The sequence below is a fragment of the Patiria miniata genome, unplaced genomic scaffold (genome assembly GCF_015706575.1).
Source record: "Patiria miniata isolate m_02_andy unplaced genomic scaffold, ASM1570657v1 HiC_scaffold_16, whole genome shotgun sequence".
In the NCBI taxonomy this organism is placed as follows: Eukaryota; Metazoa; Echinodermata; class Asteroidea; order Valvatida; family Asterinidae; genus Patiria; species Patiria miniata.
Window position 1 is genome coordinate 5,713,738 of NW_024037054.1, and position 24,082 is coordinate 5,737,819.

At 41.3% G+C, this 24,082-nt stretch overlaps 1 protein-coding gene across 1 annotated transcript; it reads left to right on the forward strand.

Moving 5' to 3' along the window:
• Positions 1 to 306: 306 nt before the first annotated feature.
• Positions 307 to 22,940, forward strand: LOC119722762. Its single transcript, XM_038193066.1, has 16 exons — positions 307 to 537; positions 2,696 to 2,845; positions 6,222 to 6,339; positions 6,867 to 6,946; positions 7,119 to 7,367; positions 8,944 to 9,213; positions 10,459 to 10,589; positions 11,413 to 11,584; positions 13,906 to 14,181; positions 15,068 to 15,334; positions 15,887 to 16,040; positions 17,065 to 17,198; positions 18,281 to 18,381; positions 18,769 to 18,864; positions 20,342 to 20,517; positions 22,425 to 22,940. The coding sequence occupies exons 2-16, from the start codon at positions 2,761 to 2,763 to the stop codon at positions 22,465 to 22,467; spliced, it is 2,352 nt and encodes a 783-aa protein (XP_038048994.1). The 5' UTR covers positions 307 to 537; positions 2,696 to 2,760; the 3' UTR covers positions 22,468 to 22,940.
• Positions 22,941 to 24,082: the final 1,142 nt, after the last annotated feature.

Sequence of the window (24,082 nt, forward strand, 5' to 3'; positions counted from 1 at the left end):
ACAAACAATTTCACAAATTATACGTTCTTTTTTTATGCCGCAATTAATGTTCTGGTCATGTGAGTTGGTCTCGGTCTTGCATTGGGTAAAAGGTTTCGGTCATAAAAAGATGCCTCGTAACGACTGGAAACGAAACTAAGCCTCTTCATCTTCATGATTTTTTATTCCGAGTGGCTCAACTGTTTGTATAGATATCGAGATATGACGAGCTTTGCCCTTTAAAAAAAACCGCATTAGTATGTTCATTTAATTTTTTTTCGACCGGTATATAATTCACATTTTTGTTGGTGGTTATTGTAGTCCAATTATAGGCTGGATTACAGATTAAACGGAAGTCGAGAACACAAGATCGAATCACAACGAGGAAGTTCCTTCTAAATTTCATCGTGTCCGGAAATGGTCCTTTTTTAGTCAGGAGTTATTGTTGCACAGTTGGAGACAAGTGCTCAACTTCAGCGGGGCCGGTCTTACGTATAGCTATCGTTCTGTCATCGGTCGAGTATATATGAACATATTTTGCTTTCGGCACTGAAGCTGGTGAGTTTAATCTTGTACATTGTTTATAAACACTTCAGGTAGGACTTAAGGCATGCCTTAAAAAAACATGTTGAAGAAAGTTTCATCAAGTGGCGGTTTTACGAAGCTAATGGTTATTTGAATATTCACACTGTATGTAAATGGATTCGCCACTTTAATATAGCAAGTCTCCTGATATGTTAACAATGTATAGTTGTGGTTTTTCTTTAATTTGACACATATCTTAATCGCATTGTTTCCGAAATTACGCCCCAATGGTCTGATGTCCAGGGTAATAATTTCTGAAGCTCTATCTTTGAAACCTTTGGTATGAAGCAAGATATATATATAAATAAGAACATTAGTAATTGTTAGGTGTCGGCGTAGACAATGAGTTCGTAATATAGTTCAGGGTAATTTTCAAAGTCAAATTTAGATCTGTCCATGCCGGAGGACAGTCTAATGTCGGGTGATCAATTTGTACACGGTGAATAATGTTTGGAAATACTTTCAGATAAAAAAAATGGTTTAGAGAAATGTCGCTGGATTCACCACGGCGTACGCCCATGTCAATGCGATCTTGATCTTGATCCGACACCGGTAGAATCCGTATCAAGCCATGGGGGAGATCGGAGTAGTCATTAGATGCATGTATTGTGTATCACTTTGTAGTCCTTTCGTCTGATGAAGTTTGATTCTGTCTTTGAAGACCTTACCGATGGCGATCTTGATCTTGATCCAATGCATTTGATATTGGAGTAAACACGGAAATATTATAACGATCACATTTTCCACAGTGATGAACAGATTCAAAGAGGACTTTAGAGAGATTACTCAGTGATGAGATTTATTTAGACTCCGTACAGGGTGAGCAAAAAAAACACCCAAATGTCGGCACTATTGTTTTAGTGAAGTTATGCATGTAGCCCTTTCAAAATCTAGGATATGGAAGCCCAGTTCATAAGCTTTCTTTTCTGTACAACAATCATTCAAATCACTCAAAATGTAATTTTAAACACAACCACTGTTTTAAAGTTCTGTCCACGGATCACAAAAAGGTAAGTGTTCTTTCAGCAAAACGAAAACAGCATACTTATATGACTTGTTTTCGTTCTGCTGAAAGAACACTTGCCTTTTTGTGATCCGTGGACAGAAGGCTTCTATTTAAACGGTGGCTGTGTTAAAAATTCCGTCACTTTAGTACATGAGTGATTTGAATGATTCTTGCACTAAAAGAAAGCTTATGCATTGGCTTTCATATCCTAGATATTAAAAGTGCCACATGCAGAACTCCAATACAAAAAAATTGTCACCCATTTGTATCAGTTGTAATAATCACGTATTTAAAGGGAATATACAACATTTGCAAACATTGAAAAATAAAACTACGAAGTTTTTACGGAATACCTAACTAGGATGTTGGTAAATGACAGTCTAAAGCATCCTGTAAAATTATGGCACCTGGTGTGAAGTGTGGTCGACCGAACACCGTTGGAAAAACGTAACTATTTTGCAACTACTGCTCCAAATTTACCATTTTTTATTCAGTTCAAATTTTGTTTGCTATTGGTTACATATTCATGAACGGGTGTAGGCCAGCTAGACTTGTTCCCTTACCTTACAATTTTCCGGTATCTGGAAATTGATCCATTTTATCTTTGGTGGAGTCAGGGAACCAGACTACTTGAACAAAATTTGATCTATTATACTAATCCCCCAAATAGTTCATTTCTGAAAACTACAGCAAAAGCGGCCAATGGTGTACATTCCCTTTAATTTATTATATTTAGAAAATTATTACAGTGTTTAATTTCCTGGTGCACATACAGGCACTTTCAAACTGTACTGCATACCAGTACGTACATCCGCTTCAGTGACAGCCAGCAAGATAATTAATTTCACGGTTTGTTTATAAAGTAGGCCCTGATGAGGCTTTTCGATAATAATTAATTCAGTAGGTTACGTTGCAAATAATCATAATTATGATCAGTCTCTGTTTGCGTCGTACTAAAACTAAAGGTATACTTTTCAGCTTTCAATGTATAACTTGCACATTTGCGTCAAAGTCAGGGATTTTGGCGTGAACGAAAGTTTGTGATTATGATGAATTCATGATGAGATAGATAAAAAAAAAAAACAATGAGGAAGCAATTGAGACTGATCCTTTTTTGCCTCAAAGAATTCAGTATATATCTACTTCCCAACAAGACATCGAGTTAAATCTGTCCAGAGACGGCCAAAAAAATGGGCGGGGCATGTTTTCATCATGAGGGCGTGATGTTCCGGGCCGTCATGGGGATGCTGACGTTGATCATTGCGACCAGTAAAGGTGAGATACTTGACCGTGTCGAATTTTTCAAGATTTCTTTGGGATATTTTGTCTTCCGCTTGTGGTCGATTTAGGGATCAATCGTGGCATTAACACAATGAGAGAGGTCTGAGAATTGGGGAATGATAATTCGTCAACGTTTTCACGAACAGCCACATACTATATATATTATGTTGATTTTGAAGTAAAGTGTTTTCGAGATAATCACAAAAGAAGTTTCTCATATTTTAAAACTGCAAGAAATACTACTTTGCAACAACTTTGTGCAGCAAGGAAACCATCACACGATTCTACGTGAGCTGAAGTTTTACATAAACCCGGTAATAAGACATAATAAAGCAGTTAATTAGTGGAAATTAATTAGTAAAGATATGTGGCTCTTCGTGAAAACGCAAATTCACGTTTCCGACATATTGGCCCTTTCTGTTCAACGTGTATTTCCATAGGCGCGCGTGAGTACGCGCGCGCGCCTGAAAATGTAACAAAGATATGTGGCTCTTCGTGAAAACGCAAATCTCATTTGACCTACTTTTACGTATTTCCGTGCAATGGGTTTTGTACGCGTTCAAAGGGCCAAAATGTATGTGGCTCTTCGTGAAAACGCAAAATGCAGTTATTGAGATTTCTGCCCCTTGCAACATTAATGTAACTTAGAAATGAATGATGTTTTGCTTACAGAAACATGTCAAAATGGTTAAGTACATTGTTTTAATGCAAAATATTGAAAAAAATCAAAATCGAAAAAAATTGTAATTTTGGACATATGTGGCTCTTCGTGAAAACGGTGACGAATTATGGCAATACACCTCTGGCCTGGACGTTTTGGGGGCTTCCAATTCTAAGCATTTTGGATGAAATTGGGTCAAACTGGCGCGATTTATGTTGTGGAGGGATCCTTTTTACTTCAGTTTGGGAAATTCCATTCGTTTACTAGGGATGCACCCTAGCTTAGCCAAAGACGACCATGGTCGTCTTTGGCTGAGAATTTCTATTAAAGTCAGCTGTCAACTCACCAAAAATTGAAAGGAAAATGAAAGACGACATGTTGGTCATCATTTTGTGTGCGTGTGCAGCTGCACACTTGTGAGAGTTTTTATTTTGAAGTATGGGGATTTATTTATCACTGGCTGTCGCGGTGGGAAGTTACTTACTGGTTTGCGCTCATAGTCAGAGGGTTCTTCACAATCCTGTCAAAAGGGGGCGCTTTAGAATGCTACTGCAAAAACTTGGAGAAGCTTCAAGTGGCAGCTGAGAGTCCGGTATGTGCGGGTAATTTTTGGTAGGCCTACTGTAAATTGCCATGATTGAAGATTGTATGTATTTATAAAGTCGGAAAGAACGTAGTGTTCAGACGCTACTACTTCTTTAGTTGTGTACAAAATCTGTGGATAGTTGAGTGCATTTTTAAAGAATTTTCTAACATTAACTTGTTAAACTTCTGACTTCATTCAAAGGGGCGGATCCAAGATTTTTTTGCAGGGGGGGGGACTTCTAGAACTCCAAGGTTCTGGAAGTAAGGGAGGGGGGTCATCAGCAAATCAGTGACAATGCTGAAATGTAGAACGTTTTTGTTCTTTGAACACTTGACGGAAAGAATGTTGCAACCTGACGCTACTTCAGCGGTTGTGTACAAAGTCTATGGAGAGTCAAGAAAAGTTTCTAAGTATTTTTTAACGAAATTGGAAGTGTTTGACTTTCTCAGTCCAATTAGATCATAGATGATCATCATTTTTGCAATAATGACTGACCTTCATTGAGATGATATATGACGAAAAAGCAGCGTCAGGTAACATAGTTACTTTCCCACTTGGCCTCCGTAAATCAATGATTTGGGGGGGGGGGGCGCAGTGTGGGGGGATGGGGCCTCGTACCATACTTGATCTGAAGGCACTGTTCAAATCCGACAGTGATGAAAAGAAATAGAATACTATAAGCAGATAAGTATTACTGTATGCAAATACCCCTGTACACCGATTACCAGTATAATTGTCATTGTTTTGCAGGAGGGGGGGGGGGGGAGGAGGTCAAATTATTGTTTATATGTCAGTCTAGTCCGAGCCGCTTGCGACAGTATCAGGGTATTGTCAAAGAATGGGGTGCCGATGGCACATATGAAACACCATACTTTTGGTCAGCTATGAGGACAGACCATAGAGCTACATGTACATTAAATTACTTAATTACTATTAAGTCTTCATTCTTGCGCGCGGAGAAACTTTGCAGCCGCTCGGAGCGCGGCGCAGACATTTTGAATTTATGTGCGTGTTTGTAGAACACAATCAAAATGGATGGATTGAATTATAAAAGTGTACTCTAAATGCAACGTGCAAGTAAGAACATATGCAAACAACTTAAGTGCGTCATAACGGTTTGAAAAATGTCACGGCAAAAAGCATCTGCAGCTGAGGGACGCGCACACGTTGCGCTGTTTGCATAGAGCAAAATGAAACGCTCGTTTGCTGATCGTGCGTTTCGGTTTTGGGCACATCGGCTTCGATGACGCAACGGTATGAAATACAAATGCAGATATATGCAAATAGATGAACAAACTACATAGGGCCTACAAAATTTCTAGTTTTCCATAGGTCTGTGTACAAACATGGATGCGCCCAGCAGGCATCACTTTGTACATGAGTTAGCGCTCTTGTAATTTAATAAAGCTCTATGGGACAGAAAGACTAACCACCATATGATAAAGAAGCTCCTGCCAGAGCTTAAAAATAATGAATTGATGAAACATGAATTAAAGCTCATCGTGCCTTTTCAAAAATTTTCAGAGGCATATCTAAAGCCTTACAGCCGCGTCCCACCCACTGATCTCTATATAAAGACTGGATAGCGGATATGCATACAACATTCACACAGTAGACTTTGCATATTGACCAATTCGCCCCCGGTCTCACGATCAGATGGCCGCATATAATACGAACGCTCTTCGCATAAATACGTGCGCGTTGTATCAACAGTTGACGCGCATTTTGGTCACGTACACATATTATGATGTTCTAAAAGGGACACATTTCCGTAGTGATTATTATTTCAAAACGCCGAAAAAGTGATATTTGCGGCATTTTAGTAACCACGACGTTAGACAAATTGTAGTTAACCTTCGTCAGTGGTGGTGGTCAAAATATAAGTCAAGTGATCCGCGACGTTACAAAAGAAATCATGCTGTCTATAAAACCGGCAACTTGTCCTTTGTAGATCACCAGCCGGTCTCACCAATATGGTGTCAAATTCATTCATTGTGCGGCTCTTTATTAGCTATCCAGTCTTTATATAGAGATCAGTGGTCCCACCCCACCCCTTCCCATTTCCCCTCGTTTTTATTAATGGGCATTGGTATAAACAGAAGTTTATAATGATTTGTTGGCAGTCGAGTGTGCAATCTGTCCAGATGACATCCAGCAGGGTACAGATCCTGGGCAGGCAACGGCTGTTGTGAGTTGGCCCCAGACAACCAACCACACATGTGATTCTGACTCCGGTGATAGGTAAGTTAAAGGTCGAATACATCACTTGCAGCTATCCAAAATGTAACTGGTGAATTTTTTGTTGAAAAACGTACTTAGTTCAAAGATAGTAAAAGCACTATTAACTCTCTGTGAAATTATTCTTTCTGGCATGCTGAATTTTCAAGAAAACAATGAAAGAAGGCCATTTCCAACAATCTGTCAAGTGACACATCGTTGGAAATTTTTTCGTTAGAACTTAGAAGTTGGTGGTGTAATTTGGCGCATCCGCGAATGGATGCGTGCAAGCGCTAACATGACGCGCAGTGCAGCGCGTGACATCGCGTAGCTGCAAGTGGTTGAATGAGAACGTGTCCCAGACCCTGATTTCGGGCGCAGTTCAAAACATGACATAATCCTGCATTCATGGAAATGATCTTCTTATTTCTTTAATAAACTTGGGGTTTTTTTTCTGGACTCAATTACTGACTTGGAAGTACAGTATTAGAAATACTGAAAAAGCCAACAGCTCCTAATAACATTAATGTAGTCTTCTCTCCAACTTGCAGGTTTCAGGTAGGATTTACACCAGTTTATTGCACAGACAACGATGACGGCACCTCATGCACATTCACGGTCAACATCACTGGTGAGTCTGCAAATGGAACAATTTCAGTCTTGTGTCAAGGCTAGTTATTTTCGTTAAATTACACAACTCTGAAGTGTTCCCAACCCTATTTCGGTTTTGGTTTCACAACATTACTCTGAAGGAGAGCCTTGATAGTAAATGTCCTTGTCTGTGGTCAATTTGTTTTGCTTAGACAATGAGCCCCCAACAATTGTGTGTAGTCCCAGTCAAAGGTCTGTCAATACCGATCCTGGGCAGAGCACAGGACGAGCCACCTGGAATGTTCCACAGGTCAGCGACAACGTCGGGATAGACTCCAGCTCCAGGGGATGTAGCCATACCAGCGGTTCACGTTTTCCTATTGGCACCACTACTGTGACCTGCACAGTGAGGGATACGGCTGGAAATGAGGCCACCTGCACAATTCAGGTGACCGTGAGAGGTAATTAAAAGCCATTCATAAATACCTAAGACAGTTTCTATTGGTTGAGAGCCCTTCACGTGGCCAGGTTGATAAAGACATGGCTGTCTGGTCTTAAACACTTTTCCTGTGTCACATGAAATTGTTTATATAACTGAGACAATAGCTCAGGAGTTAAATAGCCAAAACAATTCTCTCTGTTCATAAAATCGTGTTTAATTAGAAGATATTAATTATAGTAAAAATATTCGTCACTTTGTCAAAACGGAAAATCTACTTCTTCACAAAAATGAGGCATATGTTGGTACACATGAGGCATATGATTGTGCGCATTTAGAACGCAGATACGTCACTTTGTCAAAACGCAAAACATATTTCTAAATTTAGCATATGATTGTAAAAGTGTAAAATCAATGAGACTAAGCGACACATAGATATCGTCACTTCGTCAAAACGAAAAACTTAGTGTGTTGCATTTTCAACACTTTGTGCAAATAGCGTAATTAACGAACGATGGAATGTTTTGTCTCGAAATTTGGTAATCATGTAGAGGACATTATAAAATGTTAGAATATCCAAAAATCTCAGATTTCAGAAAATCTCGGTTTTGGACGGATGCGTCACTTCGTCAAAACGGTGACGATTTATTCCCTAAATGAAACTATTGTTTTATCATTTAAAGTCCCGTGATCAGAACATTTTCTTGAAAGGGTCTAAGTGTGCCCGACCTGGCAGTTAATAAAATATAAATCCATGTCGTAGGCGAATCTATAACCACCGCTGAGAACAAAAAGTTTTCTCAGTACACGTACTACATAATTATGTTAAAAGCTGCGAGGCCATTACTCCGTTAAACAGCCGTGAGCCAGCTGTTGACTAAATATCTGGTTTGAGCCCGGTTCATACTTCACTCAAAAGCAAGTACGAAGCGAAATTCATGTCGTCAAAAATGGTGGACGCTCTTCGAATGTATTGTTGACGTCACGAATTTCGCTTCGCTTTATACTTCACATGGATGCAAATAGCGTAACGAATTTGAGGTCACCTGTGCATTTGCTGTCGGAGTTGAAATGTGTTCAACTTTTGCGAAAATTCGCAGTGCGAAACCTTTGCCCTGACGTCACATATTCGCATTTGCTTTTGCGCCAAGTATGAACACTTAAGTACGCTCCTTTCTCTGGACAGAACTGGCACTAGGGCACTCCCTGTGATCTATGGGTTCTATGCATGACAGATTCCAAAAGCTGCACTACGACAGTTGAAAATGAACTGAGTTTTATTTCAAGTTTCTGCAGCACCAATGCAGCCGTGTGGTTGCAAAGGCCAATTTCTAAAGGTTATGTAATACTTTATTTTGAATGAAACAACATGCACCCAGACAGGTACACGTGTTGACTGAATTTGACTAGTCACAGTGCTTGCTTGAAATATGATCCGACTGTTGGTGACTAGCTTGTGTAAAAGGCATGGCAGGGGAAGAGGACTGATTTTTTGACTGCCTGGGACTATTCAAACAGCAGGTCCATTTCATCTATGTGCATAAAATTATCCTACATGCCTTTAAAGATTAATTTGAGTATTTTATTTTGACTAACAGATAACGAGAACCCGGTTTTCAACATGAACACGTGCCCCAGTGATATACGCCGGACCATACCCAACTTTGACCCGCTGCAACCGGCAGCCACGGTGGAAATCACATGGGTCTCGCCATCAGCTAGCGACAACTCGGGGGCCAGCGTGACGCTCGCTTCTACGCACGAGCCGGGGGGAATGTTTGAACTCGGGGTTACGCGCGTGACTTACACAGCCACGGACCAGTCAGGCAACGAGAACAACAATTGCGCGTTCAACGTCCAGGTTGTCGGTTAGTATGTCGTCGTGTTAGTGCAACAACGTCGTATGTCCATTCTGCAACAAAGTCGGATCTCGCGCGTATACGCTCCGTGCAACAACGTCGTATCTAAACGTCCATTGACTTTGCGTGTACATCCGGGTTATTTTAAGCCACATACGACCTTTTGACATTCTGAAACTTGCGTTTTGCGTTTATGCCATTTTAGGAGATACAACCTTGTTGCCTTGACGCAACGATGTATACAATTTGGGGGGGGGGGCCTAATCATCCTTACTCGCAGCTGAGAAGCTGAATTGCAAAGGACGCGGCTACAATATGTGGTCGAGCCGAAGGCATGTAAAGGCGCCTTTGGTAGCCAGCCATACGACCCATGTACGACCACGGATCACAGCCAGAGATCGAAAGTGTTTTATTTTTGCAGAGGGAGGAAAACCGGAGAGCCCTGAGAAAAACCCTCATGGCATAGGAGAGAATCAATGCACAACTTTACTCACATATGGTCCGAGCCGGGAATCGAACCCGGGCCACAGTGGTGAGAGGCGAGCGCTTTATGCACTAGCCACCCATGCAAAAACAACAAAAACAGTTAAAGCTATAGTCCATCATTTGTAATTAGTGCATTTTGTTCGTTTGAAGCAACAAACGTGTTCAAAATCTAATGAAGGATACTGAACAACTTACTTGATGAAGTTTCAGCTCAGCTTCAGCTGTATATTCCGAGAAAAACAGCATTCTAAGATCTCAATTTCAAATCAAAAGTTACTGAATCATGTTTTGAATTGTTTTGAATTGCAGCTATACGCGACGTCGCACACTGATCCGACAAATTATAACAACCGCGCGCGCGTGTGCGACGTTCAAATACTTGTGCGCGCTGCGCTGAATAACAAAACGAAGTACTAATTTAAATTTTCCTGCGGTGCTTCTTAAGAATCACCATTGGAAATGCCTTCTTTCATTGATTACTTCAAAATGACAGCTTCCCAGAAAGAATAATTTCACAGGGAGTTTAGTTCCCTTACAATCTTTCAACCAAGTGTGTTTTTCAACAATAATTACGCCAGTCACTTTTCGGATGGCTGCAAAAATGATGCAATATAGCTTTAAGCTCCTGTTAATCTTAATTTGATAATTTCCAGCATCATATTGATTGGTACAGCAACTCAAAAACTTGACACTTTCATTACAATCATCATTTTTATTCGCTGCATTTTATGCAAAGTTTTAAGTTTGAACTGCTTACACCCCTGACAGTTCAACCTCCAGCGAGCCACATCTTTACTGAGAACATCAGAACAAACAACGGGGAGTCCTGCGTGACGATCGTTTGGCCAGAGTCAGAAGATGGCACTGTAGAGGAGTATGCCCTCTATTACTGGAAGCAGGCAAGTCGGGGCATTTTGCTCCAGCTCAGGCTAATGTCTCAACTAAGACTTCTGCAGTGTGGTCGCAGTTGTGATCCCGTCAATCACAAGTCATCACAAGTCCCCCTACAAGTCCCCACAAGTCACACGTGTCATTATACGTCCATCGCAAGTCATCACAAGTCACCACAAGTCATGACATGTCATCACAAGTCATCACAAGTTAGTCACAAGTCAGTCACAAGTCATCACATGTCATCACATGTCGTCATAAGTCATCACAAGTCATCACAAGACATATCACAAGTCATATCACAAGTAATCACAAGTCACCACGAGTCACCACAAGTCAACACACGTCATCACAAGTCATCACATGACATATCACAAGACATATCACAAGTCACACATGTCATCATACGTCCATCATAAGTCATCACAAGTCATCACAAGGCACCACAAGTTAGTCACAAGTCCCAACAAGTTACACATCCCATCATGAGTACATCACAAGTCACCACAGGTCATCACAAGTCTCCCCAAGTTACCACAGATCATCACAAGACATCACAAGTCACCACAAGTCACCACAAGACATCACAAGTCACCACAAGTCACCACAAGTCACCACAAGACAAGTCACCACAAGTCACCCCAATTCATCACAAGACATCACAAGTCACTACAAGTCAGTCACAAGCCATCACAAGTCACCACATGTCATTACAAGTCACCACCACAAGTCATCACAAGTCACCAAAAGCCACCAGAATGCCACCACAAGTCACCACAAGTTATCAAAAGTTATCAAATTTTAAAGAAAATGAGGCATGTTCTTCAACAGGGAGAATCCAGACCGGATCCCAGCCAACGAGTGGTCGCCAGCCCGCAACAAGGCGGTATCACCTACACCTACAACAAACACGAGCTCTGCAGCCTGACCCCTGGCCAACTGTACACGGTGGAGGTGGGCGTAGAGTCAGGAGATAAGATCTCAACGATAGACCAATGGACGAGTGAGCAATACTCAACTTGTTTTTAATGGTGCTGTGATGTGTATATTGTAGCTTTTCAGCAATTATTAGCCATAGCTGCATCCAAGTTAAGCAGCTTCAGATCGGAGTAAACCTAAAGTTTACACAACCTAGATATACCTCACGGTATACCAAATGTTAAAGAGGTTGTGGAATGCTCGAAGACATTTCCGTAACTTTTCGGGTATATGTAGCCTAAGGTGTGATGAAATAAAAACGACTATTGTTTCTGTCATAAAATGAGTACAAAAGGTACTTTTGAGAGCTGTTTTTCAAGTCCTGTCATGCCTGTTTCGACCCGAACGTGACGTAATGAACAGGACTCCCGATGCAGAGTAGCATAAACGAGTCCTGTTTATTACGTCACGATTTACTGTGTTTTGTTTGCTGCCCGCAACGACGACTTTTACACAAATTGCACGTTCGGGTCGAAACAGGACCTGAAAAATAGCTCTCAAAAGTAACCTTTGTACTCATTTCATGACATAAACAATAGTCGTTTTTATTTCATCACACCTTAGGCTACATATACCCAAAAATTGACGGAAATGTCTTTGAGCATTCCACAACCTCTTTAAATCTGACACTGTGGTAGCAAGGAGGTTTCGACCTTTCAAAGAATATGCCTTTGAATGAGCATGACGACTATTTATAAAAGATATAGACAAATATCATACTCGGCAATAGGGATAGTCAGTACCCAGGTGTGTGCAAAGTTACACGCAAGACCCAGACTTATTTCTTTTCTTTTGGAAAGGAATTACTGATAAGACGAACCATCTTGGCTAGGAGGATATTTTTTAGAAGGGAATTTTGGAGGAGACTAACCATCTTGGCTAGGAGGATATTTTTAGAAGGGAATTTTGGAGGAGACAAACCATCTTGGCTAAGAGGATATTTTTTAAGGGATTTATGAAGGAGACTAACCATCTTGGCTAGAAGAATATTTTTGTTAAGGGAATTATGGAGACTAACCATCTTGGCTTGGAGGAGATTTTTTTTTAAGGGAATTATGAAGGAGACTGACCATCTTGGCTAGAAGAATATTTTTGTTAAGGGAATTATGGAGGAGACTAACCATCTTGGCTTGGAGGATATTTTTTTTTTAAGGGAATTACGGAGGAGACTAACCATCTTGGCTTGGAGGATATTTTTTTTAAGGGAATTTTGGAAGAAACGAACCATCTTGGCTAGGAGGATATTTTGTAGAAGGGAATTTTGGAGGAAACGAACCATCTTGGCTAGGAGGATATTTTTTAAGGGAATTATGGAGGAGACTAACCATCTTGGCTTGGAGGATATTTTTTTTAAGGGCATTATGGAGGAGACTAACCAACTTGGCTTGGAGGATATTTTTTGGGGGGGAATTATGGAGGAGACTAACCATCTTGGCTTGGAGGATATTTTTTTAAGGGCATTATGGAGGAGACTAACCATCTTGGCTTGGAGGATATTGTTTAAGGGAATTATGAAGGAGACTAACCATCTTGGCTAGGAGGATATTTTTAGAAGGGAATTATGGAGGAGACTAACCATCTTGGCTTGGAGGAGATTTTTTTAAGGGAATTATGGAGGAGACTAACCATCTTGGCTAGGAGGATATTTTTAGAAGGGAATTTTGGAGGAGACAAACCATCTTGGCTATAATAGAGAGGATATTTTTAAAGGGAATTATGGAGGAGACTAACCATCTTGGCTTGGAGGATATTTTTAGAAGGATATTATGGAGGAGACTAACCATCTTGGCTTGGAGGATATTTTTTTAGAAGGGAATTATGGAGGAGACTAACCCTCTTGGCTTGGAGGATATTTTTAGAAGGGAATTATGGAGGAGACTAACCATCTTGACTTGGAGGAGATTTTTTTAAGGGAATTATGGAGGAGACTATTCTTGGCTTGGAGGATATTTTTCTAAGGGAATTATGGAGGAGACTAACCATCTTGGTTAAGAGGATATTTTTTTAGATGGGAATAGTGGAGGAGATTAACCATCTTGGCTGGGAGGATATTTTTAGAAGGGATTTATGGAGAAGACTAACCATCTAAACAAACTTTAAGTTAGCCAAAATTAGGACGTGGCCAAAATCCAATGCCTATACTGTGCCATGTGGCTTGTCAAGGTCAAATGTATTACTGCGTACCTAAACCTCTGGCTTGTCAATAGCCACGTTCCCATTGGACTTTTATTTATTGGTACGTTTATGGGTAATGTCAATGTCCCTAAGAAAGAAAATGTTAATGTTAACAAAAGAAGATACAGGCCTTCATTCTTCACATGTTTCTTGTTTTTTAAATGTCTTCAGGACCAAGCCCAACAGGGCAGGTAAGCGTAGTTCCTGGTACCCTGTCGAAGTCCTCTGTGGAGGTAACATGGGAGCGAGTCAGCCTACAGAATCTGGAGCAGTACAGGGTGAGCCTTAATAACGGGAGGGACCTCGGCTATGTTACCAAGACAACGGATCAGCTGATGGTGGACGGTCTCCTCCCAGGCAGTGGTGTCTACCTGTATGTTTATGCAGTGGTTGGGTCAGGGGACATGCGTCTTGAAAGTCCCGGGCCGAGCAGGTATATAAGCCCAGGTAAGAGTCGAGACAAGAATACAGAAACATGTGTCGTGTTGGGGCTAAGCATTTTTGCTGTTTCAGTTCTATGCGAAGATCATAACTATATATCGCCAGTACAGAGACACCCTCATCACCAGGGTTGGCCTTGTAAGCAAATTAAACTCGCAGGTACGGGTGCGATCGAGCGTGTGCCAACAATGTGTTGTGCAATAATTCCTGCTGATACTGTTGAAATCCGGGGATGAGAGATGTGGCGCTGCCCCTAACGCAGCGTACTTTGATTTTTTTTTCCACCTCCAGTGCCTTCCTGGAGAGCAAATTATTTGCCTCAAATTTCACAGGCAAGTGAAATTCCATCACGCTTTAAGCATCCAAGTCTTGAGTTTACGAACGATAATGATGCTTGGATGTTGATCGGTGGGGGACGGGGGAAATTATATCGTTTGTTCAACCCCCCCCCCCCCCCACACTTTTTTTTGTCCCCAAGTAAAAATTGTAGCCTGATTGATTTTTTTGGCTCAGAATAGCTGCAGATTCATTGACTCTAAACTCAAAAATGGTGTTTAAACGGTGATCTTTTGCTTTACAAAAATTGGTTAAAGTGGTCAGAAATTGCCCTAGATCGCACCACAGAGCGTCTAGAATCAATTTTTTTGGATTGACGCCCTTGTATTGATGTGATTTATCAGAGTTTGGGAACCTTCAAGAAATCCTTGAAAGCTGTGTTGGGGTTTTCTGAGATCTGGTCAAGTGCGCCACGTTATTCTCGGCCGATTTTTGGTGTCCAATTTCCGGATGCCGCCGTTTTTTAACTTAATTTTTTTTTTTGGCCACTCATCTCACAGCAAGCTTTTGTGTGATCTTGGCATCCTATTATCTTTTTTTTTTTTTTTTTTGGCAGCATCACCTAGAGGTGATGAACTTGTCGCCTACAAATATACCGAGTCCTCCATCGCGGTAGCGTGGCGGGCTGAGTCTAGTACCAAGAATGCCAAAGACCCGTACATGCTGTACATTGAACCGGAGGATGCAGAGGAGAACTACCTGACCATCTTCAATCCGGGGAACACAGCCTCAGCAGTGTTCAAGGGACTGAAGCCGAACACGCAGTACCAGATCAGACTCATCAGTAATTTGGGTTTGACCTTGAGCACGTCACAGAAAACTAGTAAGTTGTCGGAATTTTGGGCTTTTGGGCCCTCTCCAGTTTCAAATAATTTGTCAGTAAAAAATTTTGATGGAAAAATGGTATATAGCTTTTGGGGAGTGCTGTGGCCTCGTGGTTAAGGGCACTGGATTCGTGGTCTGTTGGTAAAGCTGCGGGTTGTGGGTTCGAGTCCAGCTGGGGTCATGGTGCATGTGCCCTTGAGCAAGGCACTTTGTCACTCATTGCTTCTCCCCACCCAGGAGTAAATGGGTACCTGTGAGGGCAGAGATGATCATTGTGATTGAATAAGCTTGCTTGCGCCTAACAGGCAGCATCCAGCTGTATACTCCCCAGGGAGCTGAGATGGTATTTGGAATGTTTAATTGGCCCAATGATCAGGGGTAATAATTATACTGTTAGCGCTGTGATTTAGTTTACTAATAAGAGTGTTCTTAAATGCCGATTGTTATTATTATCATCATTATTATTTGTCTCTCTTTGATGTTCCATGTCCTCAGTTTCAGGAATAAGGAATGAAATTGTTACACAAAAATGGATTTTGTATCATTTCAGGGCCCGAACGCGTGGGAAACCTCCGGCCCATAAAAGTCTCGGACGACGCCATCACCCTGGAGTGGGACCCGCCAACAGAGGGCTCCGTCAGCTCCTACCAAGTGTACATCTCCCCAGGAGAAGACACAGAGCCCATTGATGTGTCTGGTACCAGGTACTAAGACTCGGGACTCTCGGGTGCTAACTCTAAGAATCAAGGGTTATTTTACGGAACTGCATGCTTATAGCTCAGCAGCCGATTTCGCCAAAATTTACGCAATTGTGCCACAATTTATTGCATCGGTTGCACAACATTTGACGCTGCGCAACAGTTGATTTATGAAAATTTTACAAAAGTCTCATACTGCGCAAGCCCGTGACTTGCCCAATAAATTATGGCGTAACTTGCACAATCATGTAAGGTGGCGTAATTTGTGGCGTAGCGATTGAAAATGACCTATTTTACCCGCAAATCGTGATCGTTGTGGCGCCTGTAAATGCACAACTAACCAGCAAAAAAGAAAAAAAGGACAGGGAAAAAAAAGACGACGAGGGTGCAAGGTCATGTTGTTGTCAATGTAATGTACAATAATTTAACACCATGGGCATCCGCAGGGGTGTCAATGGGGGTGGGTTGGCAAATGTCCCCTCACCAATCCTCAAAGAAAATGATAAATTCAGAATGTGCTAGAGAAAGTACAAGGATTTTTGAAAATAATGTGCTTTGCCCCCTCCAGAAAAATGGCGACGCCCATGGTTAAACACAAACAAATCTTGCAAGTGTAAAGGCCTTTTCACACTAGAGCCTCTCAACCCGGTTGAACTTAACCCTGGGCAAACCCAGTGCCGCCCTGGGGGTCGAGTTTTTTATTTTTCAACCCCATGTTTAACCTGCATCGTTCATCCTTGTTTTGTGCAAATCAAGCATATTTCACTCAGTTACTACCGTTTTGAACCCGGGCGAAAGCAATCTTGGATTTTACACATAGGTTGGCACAGGGTTGAAAATTTTTAAGTGTGAAACACCCCATGTTTTCAACCCTGCGTCAACCCCGCGTCAACCCTGAGATTTGTCTAGTGTGAAAAGACCTTTCAAGTTTTTTATGTATGTACTTTGTCATCACTCGGTTCATGTTGTCTCATGGTTTTGTAAATACTTATAAGAGCAAAGTTTAATGTGTGTTTAACTATTTCTACAGCTGCTATTTCTCATCGCTGACTGCTAAAACCGAGTACTTCTTCAAAGTTGTATCTGTCTATGACGGCATGAAGAGCGTTCCTGAAACGCTGATGGTGACAGCTGGCGTAACAAAGGCAGAAGCAGCTACTCCAGGTATAATCTAGGGCCTGTCTCAATTCTTATAATAATTTGGGAGGCTAAGCATCCTTAGTCTCAGCTGAGAAGCTGAATTGCGAAGAATGCGGCTAAAACGTAGTCGAGCCGCTGGCATGTAAAGGCACCTTTGGTAGCCAGCCATACGACCCATATATGACCACAGCGCACAGCGTAAGATTGAAAGTGTTTGATTTTTCCGGAGGGAGGAAAACCGGAGGGCCCTGAGAAAAACCCTTGTGGCACAGGAGAGAACCAACGTACAACTCTACTCACATATGGCATATATGGTCCGCGGCCGGGATTCGAACCAGGGCCACAGTGGTGAGAGGCGAGCGCTTCATGCACAAGCCACCGATGAATTATGCCAATGCCATATCCGGGTCAAGTTACGGGTAGAATCATTCACTTTGTCCGGAAGAAGCTCTGCATTTGTCCCGGACACGTTCCGGGGAAATTGTCACCAGCAGCTGCTTGACTCACCAATACTGGTAACTTCATTCAGGGAAGAATGCGGGGAAGTTGTTTAGAATCCTGCAACGTATACCCGATACAATGCCCACAACTTGTCCGGAACTCATCTCGTACAGGAATTCAGATAGGTCCTAAAATTAATTATATTTCATAAATACCTAACACAGTTTAGCCATTCCTATTGGTCGCGAGCCAGTCACGTAGCTGGTCTTAAATGGTTGATGAAACACTCGCTGGCTGGCCTTAAACACTTTTTCCAGTGTCACATGAAATTTGGACTTCTGTGAAATCTGGTCCCTTTTCTACCGTTTTATTGGTTGAACGTTCACAATCCTCGATTAGGCATGTGCAATATATACTACCAATGAGTTCATATTTCATAGTTCTGAGTTCACCGTACACTGTCACAGCTGCATTTTCTGCTCCACATCTCACAGTACCCGCAGATTCCGCCCCCCTCCCCCTCCCCGCAGCCCTTTTAGGGTTAAGTATGTGAGTGCTTAGTAGAATAGATACCTATAGAGGATTCCAGATTGCTTTGTGGTCCTTGATGATATTACCATGATGATGAGGACGGCATTTCTGTTTTGTTTTTGTTTTGGATGCAGTGAACATCGTGGCAATAGTCCTAGGCGTTGTGCTGGGCGTGCTTGCCGTAGTATTGATCGTCGTGGTCATTGTCCTGGGCCTCAAGTATCGGCGGTTGAAGGTAGGGTACCAGGATAAAGGAGCTTTACCGTCTTTCATAAATCATCATCATCACTACCATCCATCCAATTGTCCAGTTTTCCGTGCAGTCGAAAAGAGATGGAACTTTCGTTCGCACAAAAGTTTTGACACAGATCGAAGACACCAAAAAACCACCTTGCTGTCCAAAGGCTTTTGGACTTTTTTTATCCCAAAAGAAAATCAGCAAATCTTGATGTGCACTTGCGCAGTTGGAATACCAAACTCACCTATTGTCGGTGTCCTTGTTTATCAATGTTCCTCCCATCACTAACACCATAACATCTTCATGAAAGCGAAACATATTATCAACCGTATCTTTTCCCTCGTCACCTTCATAAACTTAAATCATCTTGTTTTTATGCTATAGAACGGCAAGGAGATCAGTGCAACCACTGAGGCGGGGAGTCACAAAGCCAAGAAGGCCAAACCGAGCGTCCAAGATCGATACTCCAGCGGCTCTCAGGTACTGAAGTTCTTCATCCAACTAGGGTAGACATCCCGAATTTCGGCACCATAAGAGTCGATTATTATTTTGCGACATATGCAGTATCGATTTACCTGGTACTCCCATCAACACACAGCACATGGGCATAGCGCATGTTGCGATACCAAAACTAAATCGATCCCGAACCTGCTTCGGTAATGTCACGTGACTTTGTAAGACGTTCGCAACAAAATTCAAAATGGTTATCAAGCTTATATTGATTCTGTGAGTTGTTTATCACGTGCCAAAATTCGGGTCACTTTCTGATCCCTGCTTATAAGTTCGGCATCCCCCACAAGACTACACACCTGCACTTTGTACAGACGATCTTCCCCTTTCAGCGGCGCAAAGTCGCAAACGATCACCAACGTCAGAAAAAAACTTCCATTTTAACCACTTCGACATGAAAAACTGGCTGCAATCATCATTTTCATCTTAAACCCCATCTTACAATGAATCGTAAAAACTTGAAAAAAATAGTTTGCCTTTTGTGGAGAGATTTTTAATCCCAGTTTTTCTGCAAGAATGCGTCGTAAGTTTCCATTATTTTTGGTTGAAAACCCAGGGCGGGAGTTTGTCTTGTCACCCGATAGCAACATGGCTGGTCACGTGACCGCGTTGGCGGGCCAGTTCACTATTTATATAGGGGTGCCGAAATTCCCCGCGTGCCGAAATTCCGGACATTTACCCTATCTGTTTTTGCTGTTTGGTGTTTGCTCTTCTTTAGTCTGTAAAGGAATTATGGATGGGAATTGTTTTGGTTTTTGTTTTTGAATGTAAAAAGATATGGCATTATGAGTTATATCAGGCATCCACTTACTCAAAATTAATCAGCGTATTGTAAAGATTAATTTGGAAGAAGTACTCGGATGAGGACAATTTAGTTTTTGATATTGCCCTCATCCGGGCATTGATCGATATTATCCTCACTCAGTAAGAGCATAGAAACTCACTGTTGTCAGTCAGTCAGAAGAGCATAGTGCCCGATGCGAATGTGTATTTTTGTCCCAAAAAAAAACAAAAACGAGGGCTTACAGCAGCGCAAGATTCGAGAAGTATCGAAGAATTATGTTTTTTTTCTGTTTCAACGGGCAAACACTCTTGAAACCTTCTCAACTCCCTTGGGAGCATACATGGCCAGTAGGCAGTCATTTCGGCACTCTTGGCTGTAATCAACCTCTCACAGTCACCAACACTGCCCTCACAGGTACCCATGTACTCCTGGGTGGAGAGAAGCAATGAGTGGCAAAGTACCTTGCTCAAGGCACACGCACCAGGCTGGACTCGAAACCACAACCTTCAGAATTACCCGCAGACCACAAATTCAATGCTCCAGACCACTAGGCCACGGCACTCCACGCAAAACCCCACACAAAATAATTAGCTTGTCTTGTTTGGCTTTCATGCTATTGCAAGACCGTGATTTTTCATCCATTGTGTTTGCATGCCCTCCCAGCTTCCGGAAGCGAATGAGGACAACGACTTGTATGAACAACCTTCGACTAGCGCTGTTCCAAAACGTGTCATCTCGTCCACAGTCCCCCTCTATCAGAACGAGATGATAGGGCCAGCCCTTAAACCGGCAGCGAAGCCCAAAAACAAGTTTCCCCTGGCAATGCTTCCAAAACCAAGGTAAGAGACAAGAAGAAAAATACCTACAGGGTGATTAAAAAAAAGAAACGGAACCCAAACCCCTAAAAATGTATTTCATATCTAAAAAATTGTAGCGCCAAAAATAATTAGGTCAAAAATAATTATCCGATTACATGGCATTTGAAAACAGGGTAGGTAGGTAGGGAATGTTTTTATTTTGCCATTTTTTTGTGTGTACAATCATATGGAGGCGTCTGCGTGTTGTCAAGAGTAAAAGGTAGAAATTGATGTTTTTTTTCTCATTTTTCCCATAAAAAAATTAGGGTAGGGGCTGTCAGAATAGGGTAGGTAGGGAAACCGGAAGCAGAACTATTATTTTTTTTGGCCTTATGACTGGTAAGCCAATTTAATAAACTTCTTCTTGATGAAAAAAAAAATACTTCAATTGCTCAATCTGTTATAATTATATCACTATTTAAACGAAGTGACCCTAAAATGTGATTTAGAGAATTGTTACAATTGTCTTCAAACGTCACCAGCGAAAAAAAATCAGTTTAAATCTCAGTTTAAAAGACAAACTGTTTTTAGGGTTACTCTGTCATTTTGCCTCTGAAGTAGAACTTGTTAAGATCGCAACGTCAAGCCGCATTAATTTTTTAGATTTGAATATTTCAGGTCAGAAAGCAATTTGCAGCAGTGGCTTTTCTATTTATTTTCATATTAAACTGAACTAAAATACGATATCATAATATACAGGGTGGATAAAAAAAAAACGAAACCGAGATATTACTACTAATTGGAACAGAATTAGGGCACATTTGAATCAAAGGGAGATATCCTCTGTTAGGGTTGAATCTCCTCTTTAAAATGACACCCTGGTCATGTCATTACATTCACGGTTGACTGAGCAGTGACCAATTTTATGAAAAGGGTCTTTTTAGAGAATTGAGCCACTTTTCATGGTGAAATCTCTTTTTCCCCCACCTGCCTTGATTGGCAACCATCAGAGATGCCACTTTTCCGGTTTTAACCGGAATTCCGTTTTTTAAAAAAAATCTCACAAAATACCGGTTTTTCCGGCCGTCAAATTAACCAGAAAAAGAGAAGAAAAACTGTGGAAATGCGTTGATTTTTACCTCGATTTAGTACATTTAGGCGCACGCATGGCACAACGTTGTTCGTTGAAGTAGTCTTAAAACAGTCTTTGTGTATGTTGTTGCCGAGCCTGCATGCGATACAAGCGGCCAACGTACTTAATTGCACGCAGTAAACAACGGCGCCTCGCACGTGCTTCACCGCGTGCGGGCGTGTCGTGTGCTAAGCACGCAAGGCATTCAGCCTGGAAATCAAGTCTATCATTTCAGCTATCGGTGATTTCCGATCGCAGTGATATATGTGTATACAAAAAATGCGGGTACCAACCATGTTTTCGTTGAGCGCATCGCGTACCGTATAGTGCAAGGATCATGTACACCGACAGCAGTGTTGTGGAATCGCGCGTGTTTCGCGTCGAATATTACGTTGGAAATTCGGGTAGGCAGAATAAATACATGTATTAGGAATATGGAAAAAGTCAAAGTGATTGAACGAACCGACAGCTGTAAAGGCCATACAAGAAAAATTAAAAAATAAACAGAACTTGGCTTGGCTACAAGATAAAGATGACAACGGGGACTTTGTGTCGGACACGGTGTGGCTTTTTCACACACAAAAAAGTCCGGTTTTTTTCAAGCAGCCGTTCCGGTTTTTTTTCAAGCAGACCCAGTTCCGTTTTTTTCAAGCAGACCCTGTGGCATCTCTGAACCATAGCCTTTCACTCTGTGACAAATGACACCCCAGAAGCCACAATTGAAAAGTGGCAATAATATCTGGGTTTCGGGTTTTTTTTTTATCCACCCTGTATTAATCTTATTACAATGTACACTGTTTTTTCATCTTTGTTGTAGGTACAAGCAGGCAGACTATGCCATTGCAAACATCAACGGTTAATGACATTACCTCTCGCAGCAAAGATGACGGTTTTGAAGCACAGCTGGTGTTATATACTGAAATTTACTCTTACAAACAGTTGGTTCCCGTGCTATTTTTAAGTTTCATCCCAAAAAATAGATCTCTTTCCTGAAGTGCTATTATTCTAGAACTGCAAAAGTTATTCACTTTTGAATGAGACGTCGACTGAAACAAATTGGCTCATGTTTAGAATAGGTATTCCTGGCTATTTTAGAATGTTTATCATTCAAATTCACCGTTTCTAATATTCAAATTCGTCCATCAACATCGATGCATTTTCAATGTTTAATTTCATCTTTTGTCAGACAATTTCAAGTTCAGTTCGAGCAAATGCGAACAATGAGTACACGTTTTCGTCCCGGAGTATTTGATTTTGTCTCGCCTAGCTAGACCTTGTTATTCAGAAATCAAATTCGTCTTTATTGATTTATAGAAGACGAATTCGATCTCTGAATGCTGCCATTAGGCAACAGCTTAGACGAATTTGATCTAAAATGTTGAATATTTTCCGGGGACTAAAGAGGGTGACCAAGCCTTAAAATTGAATGGTAAATGACTAAATTGGTTCGGGTAAAAGCGTGTGAAATTTTTCGTGGACAAAATTTAATGTTAGAGTTGGTGAATTTGAATGAAAAATCTTTTAAAATAGCCGGGAAAACCTACAATCAAATTATGTTACAATTTTGAATCACTGGCTACCAGACAATAATTTCGTTCACATCGGGTAGTCTGGTTTTTGCCCCATAATCAGTATCAAAAATGTACGGACTGGGAGCCAGTCTGCTGGCAAATCAGGTTTGTTTGTGCCCAAAACAAACAGTTTTGCAGGGAGTTGCAGATATTGGAATAAGGCCAAAAAAAAATAATAAGTCGGTCTCTGGTCAGCGCGCGCGTCGATGTTAATCATGCGCGTCAACCTTTTTTTTCTTCAAATTGGCCGCAGTAGCTACAGCAGCGCCCTCTATTGCTGCACCTCCTCAAAATTGTGTACCAAGGAATGGGGAAATTGCACCAAGGCAAATTATGGAGGTCCCCAATGTATATGAGGACACAACAAAAGCAAAATAGTACCCACCTTGTCTGTACAATCCAAGCTTCCAAAATAAAAACAAAAAGGCCAAAATCAATTCCGGAAGTTTGGTCTGACCAGAGACCAAATATTTTTTTTTTTTGCCGGACACATATAAGTTGAAAATTTGATATTAATAATGATAAAAAAATCAACTTTGTCAAGTCAATCCAACGCGCAACGTCTGAGACAAACAAAAGTTAGTGTACAAAAAATTCCAACGGGTTGTCTAAGGGGCGTGGCTAACTCGAAAACGGCCATAGGTCAATAGAGACACAAGGGTGTATGTACTGCATTGAATATTTCATTACATGGCCATTTTAATTAAACGCTTTTGTCTATGGCTAACATGGAAATGTCAACAGGATTTAGTAAGTACATTATACTCGGATTAAAAGGAATGTACATTATTGGCTTTTGCTGTAATTTTCAGAAATGAACTATTTGGGGGGTTAGTATAATAGATCAAATATTGTTACACTGACATGTTTGAAGTTTTGTGTTCGAAAATGCTGGAAAACTAAG